The sequence below is a fragment of the Megachile rotundata genome, chromosome 5 (assembly GCF_050947335.1).
Source record: "Megachile rotundata isolate GNS110a chromosome 5, iyMegRotu1, whole genome shotgun sequence".
NCBI lineage: Eukaryota > Metazoa > Arthropoda > Insecta > Hymenoptera > Megachilidae > Megachile > Megachile rotundata.
Genome location: NC_134987.1, coordinates 18,390,803 through 18,415,865, shown reverse-complemented (window position 1 = coordinate 18,415,865; position 25,063 = coordinate 18,390,803). Strand labels below are relative to the sequence as shown.

The window sequence follows — 25,063 nt, the reverse complement described above, 5'->3', positions numbered from 1 at the left end:
TCAAATTCGAATCTTGACAGCAATATACATTACGTGTCACACAATGCACATTGTTTCCAATGAGACATAACTCTAGCGAAGGAATATTAAATGTGTCTAGCTCGTCTGACGTTTCTGTGATAAATACAAGAGAGTCACTGTTTGTAATTTTACTTCAGTCCTAAATTATTCAGCAGGAATAATAAATTATTCAGCAGGAATAATTTAGACAAAGGTCGATTTTTTCGTAATCGATCGAATGGACGCACGAGCGAGCCATTAGAATTCGGATGGGTACATTAGGAGAATTTAGCGCGGCCAAAACGTGCCGTACTAACGAGCGTTTGTTTATTATATGCACGTGTTGCATGGCATCGCATTAAGCCCGTTAATACGAGCGAGACAGATCTGACGATTTAACGATGCGGATGCATGCATAAATTCTCGTAACTTTGACGCGTGCGAGTTTTATTTGTAACTCGATGAAGCGTAATAAGGCAGTTGGCTACATTAGTGGTCCATTTGCATCGCTTTGCGCGCGATCTCTTCAATTATACATCGTGCTGGAACGACGTTACAATCATTCGAAAGACCGATGTTTAGAACTGTGCAATTTGGGTTTCAGGAGGGTTCAGGACAATGGGTCAGCCTCGATTCGGAGCTCGAGATGAGAGGTGCCGAGATCATCGGCACGAAAAAGCCAACCGGCCACTCTCTTCTCATAGACTGCCGTTTGGAGCTTCCTTTCGGTAAGTCGGCTGACATCTTCTCTATTTTTCGATGTAGAACACGGTGGTGAAGCATGTCGGTTGAATGTCAGCGTACGTGTCCGGACGTATATGTACCCGTATCGCGAACGGTAAATGAATAGAAAAGCGAAGGAAAAATGTGCTCACCTTCCGCTGAAAAGATATTTCGTTTTGCGGAGATCGAAAACGTGGCGCAGAATGGTTCTACCGGATTCATTTTGTTGTTTCAAGCATTTCGATCGACTCGAAACAATTAGACCGTTGTAAACGTAGAGAACGTTCAGGTTTTGCAATTCCAAGAGGGAAAATAATGGACGTTAACCGTGTTTTCATTGTCCGAACCATTTTCTTTTACGAAGAATTTTATTTTCGATTTTTGTCCGAGTTTGCTCGATTTAATTCGATAGTTGTTTCGCAACCTCTGTCGCTTCTCACGCTGTAATTGTCTCGTTGATCGCGATTTGTTTGCATCGAAAAGTTGTTTACGCGAATCTTAATTAACGCTCGGTACTAGCGAATTTCGATAACGTCCCGAATAAATGAAACGCGTCGATCAAGCTGCGCCACGTTTTCGACGCACCATTACTAAACTCGTACGGTTTTAATCTTCGGAAACATGCTTTTATCGAGACTTTTTCTATTCATTTATCTACCTTGCCCTCCCCTTTCCGCCTCACGAATAAAGACCTTACGAATCGTCATGATGGTGCAAGAAATATGCATCATGCGATTAGTTAAGAACGGTGACATAGAAGAAAAGTAGACTGCTCTTAACTGTGCGAGATGTCCTCTCGAGCCTACAGCGATTGCCAAATGTATCGAGATACCATTAATCTTCGTCCGAGAACCCATGAAATTATATCCATAGAATCGATCAATCTTCAATGTCGGACGGTGTAATCGAAACTGAATGCTGCGTCGAGTAGCCACGGGAAAGAGGTAGAAACATTAACCTTTTGATATGGCGGGAAAGTTTCAAAGTATAATAGAAATCGGTAACGATAACTTTCTTTGGCTTAGCACATCATGTAATAAATATTATATATTATTTTCTTCATTTGTCTTTATAGTTCTGTTTGTTAGGTTAGGTTTCAAAGTACGTTGTATGATAGAAAATCTGTAATGATGACTTTCTTTGGCTGATCATGTAATAAATACGATATATAATTTTATTCATTTGTCTTTATAGTTCTGTTTGTTAGGTTAGGTTTCAAAGTATGTTTCATAATAGAAAATCTGTACCGATAATTTTCTTTGGCTGACAGCATATCGTGTAATAAATACGATATATAATTTTATTCATTTGTCTTTATAATTCTGTTTGTTAGGTTAGGTTTCAAAGTATGTTGTATAATAGAAAATCTGTAATGATGACTTTGGCTTAGCACATCATGTAATAAATATGACATATGATAATTTAATTCATTTGTCTTTATAGTTCTGTTTGTTAGGTTAGGTTTCAAAGTATGTTTCATAATAGGAAATCTGTAACAATAATTTTCTGTGCCTGACAGCACATCATGTATTAAATACGATATATAATTTTATTCATTTGTCTTTATAATTCTGCGGATAAAGTTCCTTCGATTCATGTAACACTTCTATAAGTCTTGCATACAAGTTTCAGTATTTGACACTAGTCAAATATTGGAAATCGAATCGCGCAGAATTCAATGGAGTAATAGAATCAAGTCGATCAGTTCAATTGACTCGAAATCCTTCGTTACTTTAGATAAACATTAGAACAAGAAGCGAGTAATCAACTAATAGTGAAATGGTGTGATCACCGGCGATTAAGAGTTTCTTTTTGTAGGACATTTTCATAAATCATAGTAAGATCGCCTTTCAAGTTGTTGAAATCTGAGGAACACGTAAGAAAAAAGTCAGTAGCTGAATCGTAACGTGTCGTTAACCCTATTTCAAGAGAGGCGAAGATCGATAGTAATGGATCGTTGATGTGCCGGTGACCGGGCAATGCATGAAAGCACGCTACTTCCGGGAGGGAAAATCGAACGAAACCTTCGCGATAAAAAGTTCGATGAAAGCTCGGGATCCGTTTGCTATGTTCTTATGCAAAAACCGTAAAAACGTTGTACTTGTTGCTAAACGTGGAACGCAAATACGAGGAAAATCGATACGGGAATCGAAAAGCAAACTGCTATCTTTATAACGAATGCTTACTTCGGATCCTTGTCCAATATTATGTAAACTCGATTCGAACATTCAATTAGATCAACATAAAATTGAACGATTCCTGATTGCGTGTTCCTTAACGAGACTTTACGTGAGTGGAATTCAGCGTTCTCTATAAAACACGATCACTTAAAGTTTTAAGCAAGGAGCTACAACGTTCGGGAATTGGGTTACAAAGAAAAGAGCACCGACTGAACACCTGCTACCTGAGCAATTTCGAGAATTAATTACCAACTCCTGCAGAGTAATGACCTTAAGTTAATTACGTTACTGGACACGTATCGTCCTTTACGGGGGGTCAAGTGGAAATTGGTATTGGTGCAATTGGTAATTAATATTGTATTCGTTAGAGATACTTCAAATTGTTACAGATTCTCCAAATTTTCAATTTTCCCGATTCCCAATTTCTACAATTCTAAATTTTCCCGATTCCTAGTTTCCCCAATTTCTAATTTCCCCAATTCTAAATTCCCCCAATTCCAAATTTCTCCGATTCCAAATTCCCCCAATTCCAAATTCCCCCGATTCCCAATTTCTCTAATTTCCAAATTCCCCGATTCCAAATTCCCCCAATTCCAAATTCTCCCAATTCCAAATTCTCCCAATTCTAAATTCCCCCAATTCCAAATTCCCCAAATTCCAAATTTCTCCGATTCCAAATTCCCCCAATTCCAAATTCCCCCAATTCCAAATTCCCCCGATTCCAAATTTCCCCAATTCCAAATTCCCCCAATTCCAAATTCCCCCAATTCCAAATTCCCCCGATTCCAAATTTCCCCGATTCCAAATTCCCCCGATTCCAAATTCCCCCAATTCCAAATTCCCCCGATTCCAAATTTCCCCGATTCCCAATTTCCCCAATTTCCAATTTCCCCAATTCCAAATCTCCCCAATTCCAAATTCCCCCCAATTTCAAATCTCCCCAATTCCAAATATCCCCAATTTCAAATTCCCCCAATTGCAAATTCCCTCAATTCCAAATTCTCCCAATTCCACATTCCCCCAATTCCAAATTCCCCAAATTCTCAAATGTCTAAATCCCCCAATCCCCAAATTCTCAAATTTCCAAATCCCCAAATTTCCCAAAGTTCCCAAAACTTCCCAAATTCCCCAAATTCTCTAAACCTCCAAATTCTCCAAATCTTTTCAAAAGCCCTCTTCTCACAGACACAATACCTTTACTGTTACTAAACCTCCCCCAAAAAAATCCTAATTACAACCTTCCTAAAAGAGTACTATTCTCCCACACTGCCTAATAAACCGTAAAATCGAAAAATACATATTTGTTCTCCCATGAAACTTTTCAACAATCCGTTGTCGTTGTCCCACAGTGGAACACCAAGTCGTTGTTGATTTTTCAAATTGTTTACTTTTTTCCGGAGTCGTGGTGCACCTCTAAAAATACCTTTTATCTGTTGCTCTAAATCAGCTCAGGTTACACCGAAGCCTATGGAGAACGGAATTTACATTTTTCCGCGGTTATTCGGCTCCTCCATAAATAATGCATGTCATTCGCATCGCAATGCGTACGATTGATCAACGAATCAGATTGACGCTGTTATGCAGTGGTTCATGGCAATACGTACTGTTGTTTCTGGCACGAAACCGAGTCGTTGTTTTAATATCGATCGTTCCGGATTAAGAAAGCGGCGACGAGTCGCGACCGGAAACTTAGGAGGAATTTTCTAGGAGGAAAAGGGGCAAGAAACTGATGCAGTTTTTTGGTTTAATTACCGCGAAAACGGTAGGGGGATTTAGTTAGATATACTCCAGAGTTATGTACCCTTTCTTCTTAAGGAAGATATACTTAGGAAAATAGTTTTGCTTCAGTTTATATTTGCAATACATTATTTAAGTGAATTGGTTTGTAGTTGTAGTGCGATCAAGGGGCAAATATAACAATTAATCGGTTTTAGAATACCAGTACGATAACCCGTGGTTTAGCATAAGGAATCGTAATTTCCTAACCCGATTAAACCCCGGTAAACCCTGTTACGATACGAAAACCCGTAATGACCAATAGCTCGTGTTCCGTGTGGGTTACAGAGGGCAGATTAACCGCTCAGGATCTTATCAAGGAAGCTATCCCATTCCGATTAAGGTTACAATCCCCGTATAATATGACTTGTTTCAATCTCCATTTCCATGCTACCAAGCGTAAATGTACAGATACGATAAATCGAGCGTCTCGTGGAAAGAAGTCGCGGATAGAGTTAGTTTGACCGAGTGACGGAAAAACGCGGTATACGAAAGGAAAACAAAGGTGGTAAAGTGGGCAGAACCGTTTTCCGTTCGCGTTAATTTTTCAGGGAGACAGCGTACAACAAAGAAGCTGGATTGTTGCAACGAAGTACGAGTAGGAACGGTGAGAAGTTGGGGCAAGAACTGAAAGTTTGCAGACCCTTTTATTTTCTTCGAGATAGCCGAGTTCGAGTTCCCGATTCTCAGCATCCGTGCCTTCTTTCCAAGACCGTACTTTCGAAATTCCAAGACATCGGAATAACCGTCGAAGCACGTAGAAGCTCGCATTATATGGCTGGCTCCCGCGAAGCCGACAGAGAGTAGAACGAGTTGGCGGCAACCGAAAGCCTGGACAAGTTTCTAGACGTACTCAATTAAAAGTTCCAGCCACTCGAACCAAGTGCCGCGGACCCGAGATTGCACGGGGCTGAACCGTTCTGTCTTCATTTTTTCTCGAGTGGATCCACGTCGATCACCCGATGGAATGCCGCTATCCACTGGCATTTCATTATCGCTTCGATTACTCGAGTGCTCCTGGTTACCGCCAGCCAATTTCACTCGACCCTCGCTGTCTCGAACCACCATCCTCTTTTTCTTCAACCCTTTCGATGCCTGCGACATATACAAATTACCTTATTTACCATTTACTATCATTTGGACATTCTGCAATGAGTCAGACTCCCGATGCACACAGTTCAAATGTCATAAAATAGACTCATACTTTTACTGTAAATATTGGGTTCAATAATCTGCATAATAAAGGTCAATGCAGTGTGTGCCTAGTATTTTAACATTTAATTAACATTTTAGTGTTTGACTTAAAATTTATTTTAACATCTTAACATTTGTTTAGTTGCTTTAACATTGTAGCTGTACTTAGCTGTAAATGATACAACTGTTTACGAAATTGTGAGGATTAAGTTCCATGGGAATTTTAGGACTTCGATACTTGCAGCTTGTAGTATTTTAAAATTTAGAGATTTTGCTATTTGAACATCTGATAATTTGTATAGAAGACTTTGAGGATTTGAAAATTTATAAAGAGGACTGTAGTGCTCTGAAAATTTCTTTCATATAATTTACTCCTAAATAATCTTCAAAAGAAAATGAAAATAATATAGCAAAAAGTATAATACGACTATAAGCATCATTGAGAATTTAGAAATTTAGGAATCTGAGTACAGTAGTGCTCTGAAAATTTCTTTCACATAATTCACCCTCAGATAATCCTCAAATAAAAATGAAAATAATACGGCAAAAAGTGCAATACGACCATAACCATCATTGAGAATTTATAAATTTATAATTTTGAAGACTGTAGTGCTTTGAAAATTTCCTTTACACAATTCACCCCCTATTGATCCTCAAGTAAAAATAAAAATAATACAGCAGAAAGTGCAATACCACCATAAGCATCATTGAGAATTTAGAAATATAGAAATCTGAGTACTGTAATGCTCTGAAAATTTCCTTCAAATAATGCACCCCCAAAAAATCCTCAAATAAAAGTAAAAATAATACAGCAAAAAGTGCAACACCATCGTAACCATCATTGAGAATTTATAAATTTAGTAATCTGAAATCTGTAATGCTCTGAAAATTTCCTTCCAATAATCCACCCCCAAATAACCAACTAAAAATACCAAAAATAACTCAACTAAAAATACCGCAGCAAAAAGTAGCCATCAATCGCCAAAATCAGAAAATCAGCGGGACACGAAAGGTTTCAATCTATAAGACGCGATAAAAAAGTTCCCTATACTCATCGACTCGCAGTTTTTCACTCGTCGAGCCATCTTTAAGCCATCCCCGATGATGCGATTAAACATTCGGTTTAGCGCGGAGGCTGGAACGATAGTCATCTTACTTTTTCATCGTCTCGAGCGTGTTCCCCGAACATGTCGATACTTTCTTCGATAAACAGACTCTCGACTTCGTTGATCGTATCACGCGGCTTCCCTCTATCTATTTTCCGATACTTATTCCACCCCACCCTTTGTGCACCGAAACGACAAGCGGACGAGGAAGAGAACGAACGAAACGCGGCCGGGTCGATCTTCGACGAGGGAGATCGCTCGAAAGCGAGCGCAAAGGGGTGGCTTTTAGAGGAGAAACAAACGGATAGATAGGGGAAAAGAGTCGACGAGTTGTTTAGCTGATTCGCGAGAACAGATCTTATCCTGTTCCGAAGAGACTTTCCTTTCGATACCATCCTAAAAACCCCATCATACGAAACTCTTAAATAAACGTTCGCATAAGCGACGTTAGACTTCTTTCGATACACGTTCTCGATGGGAGAAAGACAATGTTCTTTGGGTGATGCGAAATTGAATTGGATGCTCCTTTGCAGGTGGCATAGTATTAAGTTTCTGAAGTCAGTTTATTCAGCAAATTGAAATTTTGAAATAAAAATTGATGTGCACTTTGTGATTAATTTGGAAATTTAACTTCTTCAAATTCACGAAAATGACTTTTAAACCAAGTACACGTTTGGTTAAATAGCTATAGAAATTCAATATTGAATAATTCTTCAGTAAAGAATTAATGCAAAATCGATTTATCCAGAGTCTACTCAAAGGAATGCAACATAGTGAAATGTTTGTCGACGGTGATTTTACCAAGATATAAATTTCACACATGTAGCAAAATTACAAAAGTTGCAGAATAAAAAGTTGCGATCCAAAATAAAATGATAGAAGTTGGATGTTTAATAACGAAAAGTTCTGAAAGGCAGGGAAAAAGCAGTATTTTCCAGTGGAGGATGTTGAATTTTCCATACGAAATTGATCACCCTTTCAGGAGGCGAGGGAGAAACAGAGCACGTTCATAATTGAATTACAATTTCGTAGGACGTTAAAATTCTTTCACCGTGATAAGCTTAATATTCAAAGCGATGAGCTGTTGGTATTTCGGGGCAGGAAACGCGGACGAAAGGTACACGAAAGAACTAGGGAAAGGTGGGTAGCATTCGTGGGAATTCCATTAAACCAGTTGGCGCGGATCGGGAAACAGAAGGAACGCAAAGGGAGAAGGGGGATGAAGGGGTTGGGGAAAAGGGAGAACGGAAGTAGGAAAAGGTGGAAAAGGAACGAGAGAAACCAATGTCGGCTTTCGTTGCCGACGTAGGTTTATTATAAACGGCCTCGTTTTCCTCATTTCGCAACACGGTCAAGTGGAGCATCGCGTGGCGAAAAAATAATTTGCATCTTTGCGTTGAGAAATCCTGCCAACCGAATCGACCACCTCGGAAAGTTTGCGGAAAAGTCTCGCTAGAAATAACTTACCGATCTTATCGATCTGCTTGAAGAAATATCACCGGATATAGAACAATTCGTGTTAACGTGATCATCCTTGGATCGCGTAATTATTTCTTTTTCGAGAGCGTGCTGTTAATCGTAGCCTTTTATCTTTTTGTTCGTTGCATTGGCATTGCATTACGTTATAAACGTATGCATATTACGTGGTCATAATATTAATATTAGCAGTTTTTATTATCGTTACATTTACGTATATAGAGGGTTAACTAATCTTATTTGTAATATTATTAAAATAAATATGATTTTGATTTCGTTGCACATGCACACGTGGTAATGAAGTTACAGCATTTTTTATTATAATTAAATTTACGTACGTAGAGGGTTAATCTGATTTGTAATATTATTAAAACAAATATAAATTTCACTCCATCGCACATGCACTCTCGTCCATAAATATTAGAACAGCCTTTCAGTCTTATATTTGCCGAGTAACTACCCCAAAAATTAGATAAATAATTTATTCTACTTCCTCTGGGCGCAATTTTTTGATGTCCAAGTTAGCTCATTGCACTCGGAGGCATTAGAAGATTCATGAATGGTATTTTTTACAGAATAAAGTTTTGGCCACGTGGATACAATTCTATTTAAACTATGATTTATTAAGCAAAATGTATTCATAAAATGTGTTTTGCAGAAAATAAATCTGAGGTGTCCATATGGTTCTTCGATTCCCTTCGATTTCACTAATCCGATCTCCGCTAAAAAAGAGCGAGTTGATGAAAAAAGTTTGACGAACCGCGATGAAACTTTTTTAACCATTCATCGAAGTATCGCGTATTCTCGACGCTATATGAATATGCATAAATAACGTTCGCTTAAAAGTGTTCGCGTATATGCAAACCGACTGAGAATTTTTCGTTGTTGGCTTTGATCGACCTCGAAGAAGAGCGATACCAAATTCATTCTCATTTTTTTAACACGATCTATTGGGTAGTAAAGGTGGATGTGTGTGATAAGATATTTTAGAGCTGTGTGTGCACGTTTTTACGATTTCGAGCCAAATTTATTTTACGAGATTGGAGAATCAGGAGTTATGTGACGGAGGTTTCGAGGCAATTTGACATTCTGTTCTATCACTTTCTAAAATTTTTAAATTCTGGAGTGGCAGGGTTCTGAGATATTCGAAGAATGGAGGACTTAAGTTTTGTGATTTGCAAATTATCGAATTCCCAATTTTTCCAATTTCAAATTTTCCCAATTCCAAATTTCTCTAATTTCCAATTTCCCCAATTCCCAATTTTCCCAATTCCAAATCACCCGAATTCCAAATCACCCCAATTCCATATTTCCCCAATTCCAAATCATCCCAATTCCATATTTCCCCCATTCCAAATTTCCCGAATTCCAAATCTCCCCAATTTCCAATTTCCCCAATTCCAAATTTCCCCAATTCCAGATCACCCCAATTCCATATTTCCTCAATTCTAAATCTCCCCAATTCCCAATTTCCCCAATTCCAAATCTCCCCAATTCCAAATTACCCCAATTTCAAATCACCCCAATTCGAAATCACCCCAATTCCAAATCACCCCAATTCCAAATCACCCCAATTCCATATTTCCCCAATTCCAAATCTCCCCAATTCCCAATTTCCCCAATTCCAAATCTCCCCAATTCCAAATCACCCCAATTCCAAATCTCCCCAATTTCTAAATCCCCGAATCCCCGAATCCCCAAATCCCCAAATCCCCAAATCCCCAAATCCCCAAATTCCTAAACCTCTCAAACTTCTAAACACCCCAAAATTTCAAACTCCTCATTAATCCCTTATCGCACCCCATTAACCAAAAAGAATAATATTCCCCTCATCGTAAAAATAAGAAATGTCGTAAATTAGAAGTAACAGAATAAATAATAGCCATAACCGAAGCTCAATAAATACGTGCTTGATTACCTTGCGTGGTGGTTCTGGAAATAGATCAGAACATAGATACCAGCAGGTAGCTACTTTTTAACGTTTGATTACATGGATTCAACTGCACACAATACGAACAGAAAATTTCTATAGCTGACCTTTTTCTACCTCTTTCTTGGAACATTACAGAATCGTTGTATAGACATGTTGAAGTTCGATCGAAACAACGCGTTGTAAAATGTTCACCGCAAATTGAAAACTCCGTTGTTTCTTTATATACTTCTTTCTTTATTTATTTGCACTCCAATTCCGCTTTCATCTTTCCCTTATACAAACTTTTAGATTTCAAGCTTTCATGTTTCTAAATATTTTTCAACGTTTCTAAATTTTTAGTTTTGCAGATTTCAGTATTTCTACATTTTCTATTTAACAAATTACTAAAGTAGATACTGATGTATTTAATTATTAAATTATTCCTGAGTTTCTCAATTTTCAAATTTAAGAATTTTACATGTTTTTCTTTAAGAAGTCTACATAATATACCCTACTCAGATTTTTAGTGCAGTCTACACTATCCATAAAATATTTAAAATTTTGTTTAACGTTACAGCAATAAAAAGATGAATAAAGCGATATAAAGAAACAGTGGTAGAATAGTTAGTTGAATCAAAATAGAATTAAGGTTTGGTAATCGCTGACCACGAGAGATCTCAAAGGTTGAAGGGCTGAAAAATTAGGACATGATCGCCAATCGGATCATGCACGGCCGATCTTCAGTCTGATCAGTGTCTGACCAATCAGGAAAGTGCGAACAACGAACGAGATGGAAAACCCTGCTAACGAGCGAAACGGCAATGCAGTTGCGAGCAGCCCGGCCCATGTGTGGCTCAGGTACCCTCGTCAAGATCCTTGGTCCTGATCGTAGGACCGTCCTGATTTCAGGATCGTCCTTGATCCCGAGATCTTCGTTTCGCTTTAATATCCTGGTTTTTTTCTGACCAATGCATCTGACTTCCACGCGACGTGGATTTCTCGTCGATCGTGCGCCAAATTCTTCTCCTCGAAAGCCGACCATTTCTCGCGATAGACAGCTTTCAAAGGGTGGAAATACGAAAGGCTGTAAATGTTTTCTTTACAAAATGTGTGAATGTTAGTGTCGGTAATTGTAGATTTTGAGTTTTCTTAGTTTTCAGAGCCTTTGCAGCCTTATTTATTTCCGTTCTTAGACCGTAGATGCACAATCGTTTCGATTACAAGTGGATCGTATATCAGCCAGTTTATCACTGAATTCCGCTGATTCCGTTCTGGATAGAGTTTAGAGGAAAGTTTGGAAGCCGAGTCACGAGCACACGATCCACGAGAAATGGAATCCACGATGTTTGTACGTAATTAGCAATACGTAAACCCCTTCTTGCTCGTCAGCCACTGCACCTGAGATTTCTACTGCGATTACTGATTCCACACCTTTCTTCTTTTTTTCTTGTCTCTATATCTCTCTCTATTTCTCTCTCTCTCTCTCTCTCTGTTTTATCCCCCGTGCTGTTTTAGAGATCGCGGCGTCGAGCGGTCGTCGACGATTGGTCGGTTCGCCGGATATCGAAAACCGTTTTAGATATTGTCGGTCGAACGAGTCGAAGGAACCCATCATCGTTAATCACCCGAATTACGCGTTACTTTCCGCCTAAGAACGTCAGATTACGAACTCGATTTTATTTATTGCAGCTTGCTCGAGTAATTAAAAATTACAAGTCTCAATGAGTTAGACAAAGGCATATATTCTCAGACAGATTGAAAGAAACATTCAAAAATTCTAAAGTCCTAAAGTCGAAGTTTTGCTAAGTCCCGGAGTTGTAAACTGAAGTTTAGAAATCTGAAGTTTCAAAGTTTAAAAACTCCATGCATCATCAATTTTCAAGCACTAATGTACAAACATTGCAAAGTCTCATAAATTCTGACATTCAAAATCTCAAAGTTCAAAAAAAATTTCAATGAAATTTCGCGTTCAACAACTCTGTCAAAATTCTGCACGATGCACGTTTAAAGCGAAAAAGGATCCGACTAAAAAATAGTCCCCATTTCAATATTTAACTCATTTCGAAAATCTGTTCCGAGTAATATGCTCTTTTATCTCCGTCATTGGTAATCCGTCAGATTTAACGATCTGAATTCAATCAAACAGGCGAATAAAATGGAGAATATAAATAGAAGGATATTTAACGCGAAGATGTCTGAGTGCGCCGAGAAATTAGCTTACCGAGATGGAATATTCCGTCTTTCATCGAAGAAATTACTCGGTTCGTTTCTTTTTTTTGAAAATCATTAAACGCAGGATATCTGTCAAATACGGTTAACTGTTGTTCCTTCGACGCGATTGATCGACGAAGCCGAGTTCCCTTGGTCGTCGAGATTACTTGAAATTCATCGGATTGAAATGACATACTTTCGCTTGTTCCTCGCGTCGCTCGTTGCCTTCGTTTCTTCTAGCTGGAATTTATTTTTTCTCCGTAGCACGAATACCGGTCTCCCGGGTATTTTCTGTTTCGTAGACACGCGTTCTCCTCGAGCGCGTTTTCATTAATGTAATTGTAGGGTCTCTTTCGAGTCGTACACGCGTGTCCAACACGCCTGAGGGACCGGCGAATAGTCACGCTATCGAAAAGGGTTTGCGATCGTTATTGGCTGCATTTTCATCCGATTTCGTGCTTGATTAAATCCATTTTAATTACGCTATCAACGCGACCGCGTTAACCATCGAAAACAAACTTTCCAACCGTGACAGTCATCGATCGTCGCGATATCTGCGATTGGATATTCGTTATCTGTCGCGAGTTTTCTCCTCGAACCGAGCAATCGTCGCGATGTAGAAGACGGTGCTTGTTTACGAGACACCTGTGCGCCATTTTGTCGTGTCCGACTCCAATCGAATCGGAGAAAATTGAACGCTCGACGTTTCTGCTTTTACGGACCTCGTTCCCTCTTGTTCCCTTTTTCTTGTACGCTACTTTCTTACTGTCTCTCTTTCTCTCTGTTTGTCTGTCTTTTTGTCGAATGTCGTCACGAGATTGCGACGACGCGTCGTTGTCACTCCTCAGCTTCGCGACCGAACGAAAAAAGGGGAACGGACTCGCAGAACGAGACGCTCACCGTCACGTTCTGCGAGTTAGGGTGTGTTTACAACGAGCCACCAATATTCGTGGTTCTATCGCTTTGCTAGCGTAAACGAGCATCTTCTCACTGCTACTTTTCAGACTCCAATGCGATTTCAAGTCGATTCAATACGTGATTCGATTCAGGTACACGACTTTAGTTGAGTAAAATTCAATTCGAAATAATGCAAACGCTTCGACTCCACGTGTTTGATGTAATTGGATGAAATCGTTTACACGAAGTTGAACACGATTCAATTCTGCGGAATTTTACACTATTCAATTCAGTGGAATCTGACGTGGTCTGATTCGATTGAACTTCACGCGATGTAATTACAAGAAATTCAATTTCTTGCAGTTTGTTGACACGATTCCAAGAAATGTAATGCAATCAATTGTAATTTTTTGCTCTTCAGTTTAACGCGACTCAATGCGATGCAACCTTTAACTTTATATAACTAAACACGATAATGCCAATCGTTAATATTCGAAAGCTTGAAACTCGACGAAAAATTCGGTTTGTCCCGAATGATCGATGATCGTTCACGTTAAACGAGCACGAACGCAGTCGTTCGGTATAAACCATGAAATAAACGCACCCTTAACCGTTCCTCGTTTCTTGGCTTTTCTGAACCTTCCATTTTGCGCAAACTGTTCACGTTTCAAGCACAGATCGGTTCGAAGTAGCGACCGAACGTTGCGTGCCTTATTTTTTTGAGAGACAGCACCGCGTTGTTGAGTGAAGCACGTAGTGAAAGAGAACTTCGTTTGTTCCCTTTAGGAAAGTAATCTTACATACATATATAGGGTAGTGATGAGTTGCGATGAGGTGAAAGAAGAACACTCGCGAATCGACTGTTTGAGTTTCGGTGATTCGTGTTCACCGACGAGTGGCATCACCTCTCGAATGTACTTGCATTTTTTATCGATCGGTTAACGTAGAATCGTTTGGTTATTATCGTCGAGTCGTTCGCAGTTCCAGCCGCGTCGGTTAGAATTTAGTCGCGGAATAAACGCGAACGACGAACGAGCAAGCTCCGTTCAATTGGTCGATATTAAGTTGAATCGACTGAGAACAGAATTCTCGGAGTTTCTCTCCCCGTTCCTCCATTTCAGGCATCATTTTGTTCAAGCACAAAATTCACTTTTCGAAAGCACCATGATCGCACGTGCACGCAGTGGCGCGGCGATAGCACAAGAGGGTGGTTTGGGGGAGTGGGGTTGGATAAGAATTCGAGAAAAAAAAGAGGAAATCGTTAGCGTCGCGACGAGCGAGAATCGTCGATTCGATGCAGAAAATATATATACACGTATCTTTTAAAATGTGAACATGTGAAAGAGGGTACCTGCAGATACATCGAGCTATGGCTGCGACACTGTAATCAGTTACCAATTGTCCGTAGACGTTTTGTCTCCTTTACCTTCTGATTCTGTTTCTTGCTCTTCTGTTTGCTACACGACTATACATTGCGAATTACTTTTCGGCTCGAACGTAGTGACGCGGTATCGAGATTCGTCGGATTTCAGCCGCGTCGAACGTGTCATATATTTTTGCCGAACACCTTGCTGATCGATCGTTCGTTCTATTTTTAAGTACGATTCAACCGTTCAATTAGAATGACGAACCTTTAGAAATTAGACTTTATTCACGCATGACCTAGCATCGTGAAGTTTGTATTACGTTCGTTCGAACATCGTGTTACGATAAGGATACCGTTTAATAATTAACGAGCCAGAAATGTCGAGGTGGGCTGGTATTTTAGCCAACCATAAAATACGTCGTTATTGTTAGGTCCGCGTTATTCTTTCATCCGATCGAGCTATTTTTGAAATTACGTGCCGATATGGAAAATATAGAGGTGTGCGGATCGCTCCTTGTATTCACAGCCCCAACTTCGGGACAAGTCGGCCGAGATCGAGCGGGATTTCAATACTTTCATATTACTTAAGATTCTGAAAGTTTCAAGAATACAGAACTTTCGGCTCTGCTACAGTACAGTCTCATTATATTGCCGCTCCACCGAGTTTCTCTTCGTGGACTTTCAGATACATCACCGATTTACCATCGAAACAAATTTTTAACTTTATAATTTCTAATTGTAAGTCGTCTGTAAATTCTACGTAATCCGAACTTCAGTTTTGCAGCTATGTTTTAAGAACTTTACCCACTTTACTCAAATCGAATTTTTCTACAACTCGTATCTGTGGCAATATAACGAGAGTCTACTGTACTCATCCCACGTCTCAAATATTCCGGATCATGCACGCCTCTAGATAAAGATACACCCACGTCTGAAATATACTGCGTACACGTTGCTTGAACATAGAATCGTAAACGAAAATGAACGGATTGCAGAATTATTCGGTTTATGTCGCACTGATTTCATAAGTTATAGCAGCAGTAAATTTTTATCAGATCGGTAAATTTATTGAAGCAGCTGATACATCTTAAATCGAAACCATTTTGATTATTTATGCTGTAATGCTTGTAGGTCCGCAATATAACATTGCGTTATTAGAATCTAATTTAATATGGCAGAAATTTTTTCTCTTCGAGATCAGAGAAGTGGCGGTGCAAAAGCAAGAGCACCAGTGGATTTTTTTGGTGGTTCGCTGAATTTTCCATGCACCTTGCAGAAACTGGGACACGCAGGTATTGCAGACACGTTACCGTAATTTTATCGTTCAACAAAATTTTACGATAACCGTTTTATTCTTAAACGAGATCGTAAATCAAACACATTCGATAGCTTCTATCTAAAGGCAAATGATCGGATATACATATTAACTTTAATATTTCAAGATTTGGTCAATCGCTTAAGTTAGTTTTAATAGGACGAAGTTAAGGGGTAGGTCAGTAAGGGGTACCATAGGAACGATTGTGACTCGAAAACAATGTCCTATAAACCTTCCTACGAACCGTTTTATCGCAGCGTTATGAATTAGCCTTTGAACTAAAGGCTCTTTCCGACGATTAAAAAAGCTTTCACCGTTTTTAATGCTCATTGGGCCGTCTCAGGGTTCTCGTCGACGTGAAATTCGGGTCGACAAAAATAGACTAATTACACGCTCTCGGTTGACCAGCGAATCGTATTAACTGGCCAAACGAGTAAACCAGGATGTACGAGATTAGAGGCAAAGGTGGCGGGAAGGTGATTAGCGAAACTGAAGACGACTTTTCACGGATTTAAACTTTCCCCGTATCTGGTCGCGTCTGCATGCGGGTCACCGTTTCTGTTCCACCTTGGAACACGCTAATCCATCCTGAGTACAGGGATGTAACGATATAAGGCCAAACCTAAAGGTCTGACAACCGCGACCCTGCTTTTAAAGTCAAATACTAGACCATCCTAGCCGAGAGTTTAATTAAGCTGATTAACTAACGACACAGTAGCGGTTCCTTCGCGATTCTTACGCGACAAAAGTCTACTCTCCTCTCGGCTGCTTCTTTTGTCCGACACTACATTTTTCCTGCAGTCCTTCTCCGAAAGTTTCCTGCTGCGGCTTCGAGTATATGAACCGTAACGACTTCTCCTGCTAGCTTCTAAGATTTAGAACTACACGCGATAAAAGTTACTTCGCTATAATACTCTTTTGGATTCTGTCCAAAACGTTTTCTTCGATTACCATATTATATCATCGAACAAAGTGGCAGAAATAAAGTTTTATTTTAGGTCGATGCGTATATCATTTCTTTACAACTTTAATACTCATCTTAAACGAAATTTACTTGTAAGAAATGTTGTTGCGTTTTATCGTTGTTGAACACTTGTAATATTTTTGTAGTACTTGATTTTTTTAATGAACATCTTAACATACAATGAACATAACTGTATTTAATCTTGAATTTAGAGGTGAAATCCTGTATATCGAAAGAGACGCGAGGTTGTATTTGAAAGAGTTAGCATTAAAGTCGCAGCGTCGTTGAAGTGTGAATATCGGTGCGATAGTCGATCAGGTAATCCACGACCGTGAGAAGCATCGATGGTAAAGGTCGCGGGCTGAATTAAAGCCGAGAGGCGATGTAAGAAAAATCATTATCCAGATAGTTGGACGTCGCGAGCGGCCACGAGCGAGAGGCCAGAAAGAGAACTCAAGGCTAAGGAGGGAAGCAGTTTCTGTTGACAAAGACGTCCGCGTGGACGTTTCTTCCTCTTCTCGTTGTTTCCCCTTCTTCGGGAAGTTTGTCAATAGTATACGTCGACGGGCAAGCCGTTACCCGTTGCATTCGTTGCGAATCGATCGCGACAGCCCGCGACCAGAAGCGACCAGCTCGAGAACGCGACGAGAAAGTGCAAAATACTTTGATCCCCGCCTCGAGGGCCGGAATGGCTCAAGTGCAGCCGGTGGGGGAGTTTTTTTTTCTTTACTTTAAAGAGACGTCCCAGTGCCAGGGTGGAGGACCCCGATGCACTTGGAGAGACGCTAAGAAGGGGCGGGTGCGGTGAAACCCTCGCCAACAGGGATTGGGGTGGTCTCAAAGAAAAGAACTACTCGCGCTGCCGAGACGCTCTCCTGACAGGGCTTGACCCTTTTTTTAATTGCATCCAGACCAAAGTTAGAAACAGCGAACGGTGCCTTCCTCGACCGACACACCAACACCCTGTAAACGTATTGGTCACGAACAAAAACAATAAACCAAACGGGACTTTCTTTGGGGGCGGTTCATTCAACGTCCAAATTACACGCTCTGCATCGAACTCGGTCTTCTGTATACTTCGCAATCTAGAATTTCTCTTGAATGAGACAAATATAAAATGTTACCCTTCGAGTATGAAATGTCCAAATTTTCAGATCCACAAATTTTCAAATCCGTAAATTTTATCTTCTTGAATTTTCGCACTCGTGCATCCCTGAACTTCGAAGCAACCAAGTAGAATTTAAAAACCAACCCCCAGTAAATTTGCCAGCGACCAGGGAATAATCTGTTTCCGTTAGATCGCCATTTTATCCAGAATAGTCCTCGTCATTGTACATGTCTCTTCTGGTCGTACGTTAGAAGGAAACGATGGAATGCAAAATATGTGGGTCAGGGTCGTGCTTTAAAGCATCCAGTTCGTTTCCTTTTTTTCTCTCACTCGCCCCTTGTCCGCCGTATCCCTCCAGTCTCTTTTTTTTCTCTGTTCTCAAATCCGACTTTAATGGGCTTGTGCCGGCGTATTACACTTTTGATATTATTAGAGAGAGAGAGGGAGAGAGAGATTTTTGCCGAGAATCAGGGATTAGAATTGCTTGGACGGTCTCCCCGGTTTGCCAAGGGCTTCCTCTCCGCCTACGTCTTTAATGTTCATTAACAGTTCGTTCGGTTAATCGTGTTTGAGAGTAAGCTCGTGCAATTATTTCCTCGGATAATTGGGACCCGTTAACAGAGGCGAATATAATCTCTCTGCTTCTCTTATTGGGGTTTATGTTGTTACTGGTTATCTCTACAATGAATTTATAAATATATTCGGATATGACTTGGATTAGAATTTGTGTTGGAATATTTGGGAGATTGTGTTTCTATGAAAAAAGTATGAGTGCTCGTTATCGGTTGACCCTTTTTAAGGGTGTTATATTTGAACATTATCACGCATCTAGGTTTGCCGGGCGCCGAAGTTTCTTGAATGAGCGTTTTATCGATTTTGTCGAACAACGGAACTACTGCCAACAATAAAAGCAACATTCGCGTGACTTGGATGCGTTTCCAGTTGCAACATACGTGTACTACGTATTTATATGCAACCAGTTAAATTTGCTAAATAGGCTATTAATAAATACGTACGAGCCCATTTACGAGTGCACTTAATTTGTTCCTTCCCACCTTTCACACGCCTCAATTAAAATTTTTCTCTTTCAGTATTTCTCTTACTTTGCAAATTCTTAATATTTCGAACGATCGATTTTATCGAGTTTTCGTTAAAAATAGCGTCGTTTCAGATTCACCAATCGATTCGTCTATTGCTTTCCTCCAACTTATTGAAGAACTTGTATTTCTTTCAATTGGTCGGAATAGTACGTGATCGATAAGTTACTGTCAGATTGCAAGACGAAAACTAGGCGGACGGAATGAATTTTGCACGCGTTACTTTCTTGGTATTTGGGATCTGGAAAAAAGTAAACAAACTGGGTCAGCTGAAAAAAGTGATCTAAATCGATATCCTTAATAGTCTCGTTAAAAGTTTTACGATATGGAACCAGATTGCATCACTTCATAATTCATCGAGAACACGAAGGGAAACGTAGAATATTCATTTCCGTTTTATCTTTAACCATGTTTCTGTTCTCATTATTTTTTTACCTCCGACTACATTGTTCAACGTTTTACGTTTCTCCATTTTCGTTACAGGTTTATTTTACAGAACCTTCATATCGATAACAGGGAAAAATTCGCGATGAAAGTAAAATAGCTGTTCTTACGTCATTGCATTAACTTTTATATCGCGAGTATATTCTCGTACAAGTAATTGCTTATTTACATAAACGTAGAATAACGCTATAATATCGCTGCTCAATTATGTAGACGCTTCTTATCTAGATCGAGCCATAAAAAACAATATAAATCTTGAACCGCGTATGTTCGTTGTCCGAAAGGTCTTCGTACGAAGTAAGCGCTCGCGAGTTCCGAGAAACCGGAAACACGCGAAGCCGAGGGAAGAATCTATAAAGCGACTTTCATAAAGCACTCGTAAAAGTTTAATGTGCTGACTTCAATATGAATGAAAGAGACATAACATCTTTATTCTGTATATACACACGAAAATAACAGAACAATTTATACAGATTGTTCTATAAAATGTGACCACAATTTCAAGGATGAACTCAACGAGGAAAAATTCTTATCAAATATCCGAAGCGATCTCATCTCACCGAGCAACCTTTCGTATCGTTAAATATATCCTTGATACGCAACATTTTTGCATTTATTCTGAGGTACATAATAATTTAGCTTTTGAAACCCTACTATTTATAATTCTAATTAAAGCTTCTAATTTATAAAGCAAAATTTGCAGAAATGATATTGGGGTCGATTTACAATGGGGTTTATTTTCCTACTCTTTGAGGTTAGGTTAAAAACTGTCCCACCTTCCATGCTGGGTAACCTTTTCGTGTTAAATAATAAAAACGAACGTTTTGTAATTTTTTTGTAGTAAAAGTCTCATGAAATATATTTCTTTGAAACGTGCCTCAAAGGTTAATAAATGAGATACGCATTGAAGGGTGCCGATCGAAAAGCGACGTAAACATTTATACGAGTCTTCTCATTCCGGCATGTTAAATTCATCCCTGAAGTTGTGATTGCTTGCGAAACACCCTGTGCAAGAGCCATCGAATTTCCATGAAGCAATCCGTTTCCAGTTCACCGGGAGGGTGGTCTTAAGCTTTTGATCGCTACTGCACACCTTCTCTCGTTTTCATTTGGGGTTTAAGTCGGTAGTTTTGTTCCCACCCTGAGTATCGAGTTAGAAATAGAATTCCGTTCGAAACGGTAGGTTGAACGAGGCGACGTGACGGGGTAAGACGAAGAAGATATCGAGGCGATAAATTGATGCAGACGACGTAACAGGGTTTTGCTCGACAACGTTCCCCGTTCCTCTCTTTGTCGGGCTCGTTGTCAGCCAAAGGGTTTCGACGCGAGTCAGACGATTGCGTAATAAATCGCTGTTTAAGCCCGTGGAATCAGCTACGCTGCGTAGAATCTGTCCGTTTATGAGAAAATCTGCAAAGGACGCGAGCTAGACGCGATTCAGCCGCGGCTTTAATAAACCGCTGAAGCGAACCAGACCGCAGGTCAATTTACGCGGCTTAGGTATGCCTTATATGCATCCTATAGTTACGATATAAATTGGTAGGCGACGTGCGGTAATTATGCAACTTTTCGCGATATCAAAAGGTCTTGCACTTAACACTCTAATCGCAATACTTATCGCCGCTAATTCCTTCAAATTTATCGAGATCGTTTCGTGGATATTTAACGCTCTAACGACCGACGTCACGTGCATATTTAACGACTTCGGAATTTTTTACCGTAAATTACGCAGACATTCTTTAAACGAGAATTATCGATATCAAAAGTGCTCTCCCAAATACAAATCCGCAATAACCGAGTTGCGAAGCAGAGATATTACAGAGGGTCAGGTCAGCCTTTACCCCATTGCCACCGTCGCGATATTCAAGAAACTTCCGCGCGGAGTTGAATCTCAATCGCGAAACGTTATTCCACGATGATTAATATGCTGCTCGAGTGCAATTTGCGACAGTTTTTACGGTGTAACCGTCAAGCAACGTGTACGCTATTCGATATCCGCCCAAAGAACGCATAACACGAATTTCCTTTTAAGACGACGGCACGTTACGCTCTTAGATTCGTATTATCGGAAAAATAAGAATCTTCGGTGACTGTGGAGCCGTTAAAGGGAAACAGAACGTAGTACCAGTTCGTAGATATTCGCGGACGAATCGAGGAGAGACTCGTTCCTTATTCGTATACAGTTCGGTCTCGCTATATGGCCTTAGAAACTTAAACTTTTTAAATCTTACATTTTCAGATTTTTCAAATATAATTTCAGATCCACAAGTTGGATCCACAAGTTATTTTCTCAAGTTCATAAAATTTTAATCTGAAGCTTACAAATTTCACCGTAGGTTTACAAATCTTAAATTCCGAAATTTACAAATTTTATATTTTCAAGTTTGTAGGTTCATAAATTGTTGCATTTAGATCAATGTAGAAGAATGGAAATTTCAGATATTCAAAGTTCCGAATTTCTATATTTAGAAATGTAGAGTTTCCAAATTTATAAACTGTGTATCGTAGAGTGCTGCGCGTTTTGGCAAGTGAACGTATAGTAGCAGAATGTGTTTGCATGCGCGTCGAGGGCCATATAGCGAGACTCCGCTGTAGTAAAAGTAATCGATGCAGAATTAGAGACAGTAGATATCGTCGAGAGTCGCGATTAACCATTTCCCCACCGATGTCTATCTTTCCGAAAGACCCTGAGAACACGGAGGCGGCGGATCTGCAGAGGAAGCTGGAAATGCTGAACAACATGATGGACCAGGAAGCAAGAGCCGAACAGGCACGACGACAGATATTGTACAATATAGGCCACTGTAAGTACTCGTCAACAAGCCACTGTTTAAGTGGCTGCTGTTTTATTCGAATGACTCCTCTGACACGAGAGGAACGTTCCCGATCAATTGTTACACTTGACTCGATTCGCTAACGCAGTCGTTGCTTGCGCTAATTTCATATTCCTTTACGTCCTGGTTTGTCCCGGATACATTGTTACGATTAAATCGCTGTTCTCATTGAATCAATGAGAAATAGACGTGCCAGAACGTGTCACGAGTATTTCGTTCATTCATACTGCACTTTGGAACCAACGTTCTTCGCAGCCTTCGAATATTTCAACCCTTAACGTTCTTCTATAATACAACATTAACAAATATTGACTTTTATGAATACGTTTCGTGCAACATAATGTTTTCGAACATTAAGGGCTAAATTTCGAAGGAGTTTGATCACGTTCAATATCCAACATGCAGTATTTTAGCACCAAGTTGACCCTTGAACAAAATTATTCTTATCGTGAAATTTAGATCTTAAGAGCTTATTTAAAATCAGGTCAAAAAGAAAATTGGATTGTGTACCGACAGAAATATTTTCATTGGATATTATAATACAGTAACTAGAAAATGTCAGTAAGACATCCTTCTGTTTTTATTTGCAGCCGTATTTTCTGTCGATAATGTATGTATAGTTTTCGAACAAAAATTAGCATACTATTTGAACGTAAAGCTCCGGTCAACAGCACGCCATTGCAGTTACGTTTCCGAGAAAATTATTTTCTGCATAGGAAATCGGTATTTAATTGCTACATTGTTCATGGGTCAACTGTGATTATAAATTTAAGCATACGCAGGCGCAACTATAATTTGAACACAGTAGTTACGTCGATTACAGCTCTCTCTCTTTCGTAGAAGCTTTCATTCCCGGTATTCAGGACGAATTTGTTCGAACGTTATTCTCGAACAGCTAGCAGAGGTTTTACGCTGCCAGCTTTTCGCATAAAAATCGATTCGACGTAATGCTAGTTTTTCACCGCGATCAGCGACCATAACAGCGTTTTATACGGTCGCAATTGCATTATCCACGGAGTGTGCACGTGGGGTATTTTCATTTAATAAGCACAGTCGAAACGCCACCCCTATTGCGGTTATCGACCATCGAGCGACGTCGGTAACTTACCCCATCAAATCTGAACCCTCGTTCAAAGACCAATCTATCATTGGATCATTGCAACCCTGGCATGATAATACTTTAACAATCAACATCTCTTTCTTTCTTTCTCCGTAGAAGAATTTATCGATCTGCCCATTTTTGTTCTCCCCGCGGGTCTCTGTCTCACGAAAAGAACTTCTTTGAACATATCAAACATACCACGACACGAACGAACAAATCGCATGGACATCAATCGTTTCTCTCTCCCGCTGTTGCACTCTTTCAATTTTTCGGATTCGTCCAATATCGACCAATTCTCCGTTTCGACGAACCTTCGAAATTATCTGCGATCGATCGTCGTGCGTTTTCTAGAAACGAGGCGTGCTTCTAATACCGGTATTTTACCGCAAGATGAAAAGAGAAAGAACGCGAGACTCATCGTGGTTCATTCCCGATACACTTTCGACGATATATTTATCGTGCTAGGGGATACTTTTTTTAACAAATTTATCTCTGCATCGTTATATATGTATTTTGATTTTATTCGCAAGGGAAACTGTGTTGCTTCGAACTTGATTAGTCCGTACAAGGAAGAGCGATTTTTAATCTGAGCACGAGCTAGCGAATTAAGTACATGATTCTTTGCATCGAGAGATACGAGCCTGGCGATTGTTTCGAATGAAAGATTTGCCTTGTCTTGTAGCAGAGCATTAAACTCGAATTGCCTTTCAGCGGGTTACTCAGAGGATTCGGACTATACGTCAGACCTGAATTATCCAGTAGGCGGACAGGGTGCAAACAGCTCGGCTTCGCAGTTTCGTACCGCTGCCAACCAATTGGCTACCCCTCAAAGATCTCTCGAGACCTCGAGAGAAAATAGCTACGAGAGGGACGATCATCAGGTATTGCTTCATCGATACTTCGTTGCCCTGTTTATTAATTACGAAACTTTGGAATTGCTTAAACCCCTATGGACTCTAACTTTTATCTTAGAAATTCCTTTTCACGCGAGTTTAATGTTTTGTAACATTAAGCCAATTACACGTTTCACAACGGGTAGAAATTACAATTTGCGTTTACAGTAGATTCTCGTTACAATTACCGTAGACGGGATGGTAAAAGTGGAAATTATTTGGCATTGCACCGGGTTGGTAATGCAACCGGATAGCCAAAACGTGTTCCTCCCTAACCCTTTGCGTTCGAAGTTTTAAAATGTCCCTCGGAGGAGACGGCCGAGCGCAAAGGGTTATTACGACGATTTGCGCGGATTGTCATGGTCTACCATCGGCGATGTAACGAGAGTTTGCCGTGGCTTGTAGCATGAAGTTGTAATTCCCCGAAGAAACTTGTTCGCGAGGATCGATGTTTCATTAATTTTA

General features: G+C 39.8%; 1 protein-coding gene across 8 annotated transcripts in view; it reads left to right on the top strand.

The window, feature by feature from the left end:
• unc-13 overlaps nucleotides 1–25,063 on the top strand; it is a 300,331-nt gene that overhangs the window by 58,579 nt on the left and 216,689 nt on the right. For 7 of the 8 annotated variants that reach the window (XM_076531753.1, XM_076531752.1, XM_076531751.1 and 4 more), the window contains 3 exons: nucleotides 605–728; nucleotides 22,454–22,573; nucleotides 24,417–24,586. In XM_076531753.1, the coding sequence (XP_076387868.1) occupies nucleotides 605–728; nucleotides 22,454–22,573; nucleotides 24,417–24,586 (414 nt within the window). The remainder of the gene's footprint in view (nucleotides 1–604; nucleotides 729–22,453; nucleotides 22,574–24,416; nucleotides 24,587–25,063) is intronic. The other variant, XM_076531755.1, reaches the window with a different exon arrangement.